The following is a 6,000-nucleotide window of genomic DNA, read 5'->3' on the forward strand; positions in this document are numbered from 1 at the left end:
TTACAGCTGGAACCTCTGATTGACCACCTGAGGCAAGCAGTGAGTCAGCCACAGGAGCACAGGTGAAGGCAATTCAGCTGTGCTACCAAAAGGGGTGAAGCCTGGCTGCACCTCTCCTAGATCCCATTTAAGGGCTGAGCCCCTCAGGGGAAAGATCTCTTTCTGGATGTTGCTCCTTGTGAAGTTTGTTGCAAGCTTATGATATTGGTGAGTATTTTTCATTTATTATCTTTCTATTGTTGTAATCCTGCTTAGCTTAATCTCTGTTCACTTACTGAGTGTACAGATGTCATTGTTCATCACTAGTATTTACTAGAAATGTAGCAATGAGTATAACTAATAGTAACCTCAAATTCTAATACATATTCAGGATTTTTTTTTACTGAAAGTAAGTACCTTTTCTCCTTTGTACCCAGCTTTTCCCTGGGAAAAGAAAAAAGTAAAGCAGTTTGTAAGGATACATGACCAAATGAGACTGTTAGTAGTTTGCAGCCTCTAGAAATACAGTATCTCAGCTTCTAATGAATGAATACAGGAGCTTTAGTAAATATTACAACATGACTGTAAATACTGTACTTATTGGTCATGATAAATGATTTTATATGCATGGACAAATCTTCTGGAACTATCACTTAAGTCTGTGATTTTGATTATATAAAAGCAGATCAACTGGAGTTCATGCTTTCATCATAGTAAGCAGCATTCTAAATCAAGAAAACAAGAAAAAAGTCACAAAATAATAAATATATACTGATTAAACAAGAATTAACAAAGCAGAGTAATTCATATGTGAATAAATTCAGAGTTAAGGACATGAGAACCTGTGTTTGCTAAATGCAAAAGTGAAATAGATCTGTAAAGGTGTAGGCAAAGCATTAATTTCTGTAATGTTCTTAAGTTATTATATCAAAGATTTTCTCACTCTCTAGGGTGCCTATGTATTATTAAATATTCTTTTTCTAGTTTACTCTTATAGAAAGGCACATTCACTTCATTTTAGCAATCATAGTGTTTTCAGTTCTTCTAGTGTTAATGAATCATTAATGGTAAGGTAGAATTCTATTCTGAAAGTCTTTTTCATGTGTTATTTTTTGTTTTGAAGTAAATTAATACTTCTCACTGGACAAAAAGGAGTTTTTTTATTTTTTTTTACCTCTATTCCATCTTGTCCTGGAATTCCAGTAAGGCCTGGTTCCCCCTATGAATAATCCAAAATTAGGATCAGTGAAAACAGAAGAAATGTTTTCTGGGCAAGCTGAGTAGCTAGCACAATGGAAGCATGCCAACTTCCTCTTCTAGCACTCTGGTGGTTATATGTTAGGTACAAGATTTAATTGTTTTAAAGGATCTTAGTCATTACTATAGCAAAGAGGAGTATGCTGAGTTTTAAAAAAGTCATAGATGGAAAATACATGAGCACTGTTAAGATAGTCTATTAATAGGGTAACAAATCTTTTTCCCAAATCTGAAAAATGAGACCACCTTTGCTCCTTTCAGGCCTGGAGTTCCATCATCCCCAGTGCGACCCTTTTTTCCCTGAAAAGCAACAAAATAAAGTTCTTATTTTGTTGTCAAATAAAATTACATTAAGAATAATGACTTTTTATTTGACAACATATAGACAATGTATTTTTCTATATTTATTTGCTTCATGTATATGTATTTTTAAATATCTATATTGAATTTCTGAAAGCGTAAAGACTGCCTCAATAGATAGCCAATTTTCTCCTTTATCTTTGTTGTAAATGAAGCTTGATTCTCCTCTGAATGCAGGTGATAACATGCTTTTGTAGCTACTTAAGTTGTTAGGTGGGTATATAGTTTTCCCCTGCATGGATTTTTTGTAAAAGGAACTTGGATTCTCCAAGTAAAGACAAAATAATAACTAAATAAGACTACAGTTTGTGCATTACTGACTATATTTTCAATTGAAGCGTGCTGTACAGTGCAGGGTAAAACAAGTGTGTATTTATGCAGGTCAAAAGACAATGGACAGATCTCCATTGTTCTGCTTCTAGCTTTCTCCCTGTCTCTTCATTTTGGGTAAGGAATGTGAATTGCTATGGTGCCTTAGTTTAACATTAGGGATACCTTATCAGTCTGTCCAACTTAAAGGTAGCATTTGAAACATAAACCCTTCTGAAAGCAGTATTGTCTGTTTTACTCTCCTCATTAGTCTGAACTGGCTGTTCCTATTATTTGAGCCTCTTGGTCTCTCTTGCTTTCAGAGACTGTTTCTGTTACTACTGGTACTGAGTTGGGTCATTTAGCTCCACCAGATGTAGTTTTCTGATTGTAACAGGTGAATTATTGTTCTACTTGGGAAGGTTGCTCCTTCCTGCCTTTTAAACTTCTCTAACTAATAGGAGGGTCTCACCAGACCACACTATACTTTTTTCAGAGGGAGCATTTCATGTCAATGGAATCTTTCCGTATGTTTCTGGCTGCTGTGACATTGCCATGCAGTGGATCTATGGATGACTGTGTACTGAAGCTTTAACTTTTATTTTTGTAGGATTTGGGTTCAAATACTTTCCTAAAAAATACCAACAATAAAACAAATCTTGATTTATATTGTACATCAGTTATTCAACAATAGGAAAATGAGAAATGACAACTACTTACAGCAGGGCCAGGAAGGCCCCTTTCCCCCTTCTCACACTTACATATGGTAGCCTGGGGGCACTATGAATGAAAATGGTAAATTCAGATCAGTATGTTTTAGTAAAGAGAGAAAACATGTTAATTCCTGAGTGGCTACTGTGAACACACAAAAAATGATCAGAAAGTTGTTATATTTAAATGTTTTTCAGAAATCTTTCTGATGACGGTTTACAAATCAACTGTGGCCTCCATACTCCATCCCAAAATCTGTATCATTCTTACTTCTTAGATTGCATCTTGATAATGGCTTTTCCCCCAGATGCCTCACAAGATTAGTTTATTTGCATGCTGAGTGTCTGTGATTAGTGATCTGCTTTGATTACTAGTCTGTGTAAATATAGCCTAGACAATGGAGTAAGGAAATATATACCATTTTTCCTCTCTTGCTTTGCTGCACTCCTATGTATGTAGGATAGATCATAGTCTAGCTTGATCTGTACACAAAAGACATTATTGCTATATGCTTTCATTTACTTAAGTCTCTAACCTTCATTTTCTTTCATCTGTATAGTCATGTGTTCTAATCAGACATCACTGTGGTACACAGTTACGAGTTTTTTTTATTTTTCTGAGACTTCAAAATTATACAGAATTTGTACAACTTGTGGGCTTATTTTGGGAAGAATAGTGTTTTTATTTTTGGTTGTGTTATTTATGAACCTCCACTCAGCTTGATAGCATCTGTAAATGAAATCTTTAAGCATCATTCTTGTACGAATATTGCAATTATTAGTAATGTGTCCTCCAATTATAACACTTAATGGCTTGCTAATTCAGGATTTATTTTTTCAGAGAAAAATCAATGCACCAATAGAAATGAGTGAAAATTAGAATGTTTTAAGTTTTGCAAACACTTGGAAATATTTAAGTTTCCTTGAACTGCTCATCAGACTGGACTTTGCTTGAGATAACTGTACTTTAAGTGGGACTAAAATCTTTAGCAAGGAAGTTGGCCTCATTCACCACAAAATGGCCACACCTACCAATGCCTGCAGTCAGAGTAGCACAGTGTGGAGAAATGGAAAAGTGCAATGGTGGAACCTTGGTTTCTTCCTTTTCTTTGTCTCTTTGACACAGAAAGCTAGTCAAGGGATAGAACTGCAATGCATTCAACTTGGTGTCATATTTTCTTAGCCACTAAGTCTGGATGTTTGGATGACTTTCTGAGATACACCAGGAAATTCTCACTAACCTCATGCACTGTTATTTTTCAAATACAAGAATAAGGAGAAAAAGCAAATGAAATTAGGATAGCAAAATAAAGCTTTGTTGTGATCATACAAAATTACTTATACTTGAGACAATCCTGCTGGAGTTCATGTTTTACCAATTATGCTATCAGTTTTGTTGAATTTTGTGTTCCCACACAACAGTAAAAGTCTATGGGATATATTAAGCAGGAATGCTGTGTGGGGAAAAACAACTTACTTGTTCCTCAGACAGATCTTTCTGCAAAAATAAATATTGGAAACAGCATTAGAAACTTAATGTCATAACCCACTCAAGAATATCAATAGATGTAAAAAATATTTCAGCAGTTATGTAAAAAATTAAACAACTAACATATTAAACAGAATTAAGCTTTAATGAGAAACGTATTAGCAATCTCTCCTTTCTAAAAACAAAAAAAGTAACTTCAATAATTTCGTTTCCTATTACAGATTGTTAACTGCGCCAGTCACTGACTGCCAGCCCAACTTGCTACGATTACAATGGTAAGCAGATCTAAACCAATGGAGTTAGCTAGGTAGATGGGACAACACACTTAGGGACTATACTGCTGTATTTTGAAGTGCTGAATAGCAGCAGCCCCCTAGTATGAATGAAACGTATTCTGCACTTGAGAAAATCAGATGCGTTTCTGATGTGTGCCTAACAATATGCATACAGAATGAGAACAGTAAGACCACCTTAGAAAAGATTTAACTTGGAGTTTATTTCTCTTTGGTAGTCATCATCAAATTAGCTCAGAAAAAAATATAATTTGTAACAGGTCTTCTTGGGTCTAATTCAGTTGAGGCTTCAACATTTTGACAGACAAGACCTGAATGTTGTGGAGAAAAAAGAAACCTGTGCTTTGGTACAGTGGTTTTATTGATAAGGGTACGTGAACCCATATGTGGGCCTCTTTGAATTGTAAAAAAAAGTCCAGTTTTCTTTAATATCATAAGCATTCCAAATTATTGGGAATAAGGCATTTTTCACATTTCTCTAAATGTTTGCAGACATTTCTGTGTACGTACCATTTCTGTGAGAACTTTCTCCACAGTTCCTTTCTCCTGGAGGTTGGAAACAAATCTGGATGCTGGGACACTGGCCAGGAGCCGGAGCTTGGCAGCATTGCTAACCTCCTCAGCCACTCTGGTCATTCCCATTGTGAACAATACAATTCCTTGGTTTTTAGCATCAGCTGTAGCTGTGAAAATATCTGGGTTTCTTGGATGGTCAACTCCATCGGTGAAGAGTACAGCTAGTTTCAAACTACCTGGAGTCCCTTCTTTCATGTAGAGTTGTGTAAGGTTAGTAATAGCGTACGTTGTGTAGGTACCATGACCTATGTAGGTGATAGGAGCGATGTGGGATTTGAATGCTTCAGGACCTTTCCAGTCAAGAAAAGTTTGCTCTGTGGAAACAGTGCTGCTGTACTGAAGTAAGGCCATCCTCCAGCTGAGGGTCCGTCCAGAACTAAGCTGCAGACCTTTCATTTGGTCTACCACTTCTAAAACAAATTTTTTTTGCTGTTCATGATTGTAATGCTTAGCACTTTCAGAGCTGTCCAGTAAAAAAGCGATCTCCAGAATGCAGTCTTCATCTAAAATAAATAGGTAGGTAAGTGAGTGGTGGGTTTTAATAATAAATCTCATTCTATCCTTACTCTTATATGTATTTTTCAGCTTTGAAGTTGAGAGTTAAATTATGGAAATTGTGATCTCAGGAAAACACCTGAGACCACAAGTGTGAAACTCCTGTGAATGTAGGACATAAAGAGGTTGATGAATTTGCTCCAGAGCAGACACCCCAGGAAATAAGAAACTGAAACTAAGGATATGTCACAGAATGAAGAATGTTGCTGTGATATTTACACACATGTTCTGTCTTCATGCTAGTTACCGAAATGGGGGCTGGAAAGATGAGAGTCATCAACAGGAAAATGAGTGATGCAGAATGAGACACTGGTATGTGATTTAATAGAGCTATGTTATGTCACTTAACTGACTCTTATGTCTAGTGACATATAAAATTCTAAAAGCAGGCTCTGCACTGATGTACACTAGAGAGTAATAATTTTCTGAACTACTTCTATAAAAATATATAGACTATTATTTTTGAAGTGAC

General features: G+C 35.9%; 1 protein-coding gene across 1 annotated transcript in view; it reads right to left on the minus strand.

Annotated features, from left to right (window-relative positions):
• LOC122162244 (collagen alpha-1(XXVIII) chain-like) overlaps positions 1-5,528 on the minus strand; it is a 32,141-nt gene extending 26,613 nt beyond the window's left edge. The window contains exons 1-6 of the mRNA XM_042822389.1: positions 4,908-5,528; positions 4,093-4,113; positions 2,626-2,685; positions 1,483-1,536; positions 1,154-1,198; positions 397-423 (exon numbers count right to left, since the gene is read on the minus strand). Of these exons, the coding sequence (XP_042678323.1) occupies positions 397-423; positions 1,154-1,198; positions 1,483-1,536; positions 2,626-2,685; positions 4,093-4,113; positions 4,908-5,528 (828 nt within the window). The remainder of the gene's footprint in view (positions 1-396; positions 424-1,153; positions 1,199-1,482; positions 1,537-2,625; positions 2,686-4,092; positions 4,114-4,907) is intronic.
• Positions 5,529-6,000: the final 472 nt, after the last annotated feature.

This window comes from Centrocercus urophasianus, unplaced genomic scaffold (genome assembly GCF_019232065.1).
Source record: "Centrocercus urophasianus isolate 14NV4802_14NV808 unplaced genomic scaffold, USGS_Curo_1.0 seq_20, whole genome shotgun sequence".
NCBI lineage: Eukaryota > Metazoa > Chordata > Aves > Galliformes > Phasianidae > Centrocercus > Centrocercus urophasianus.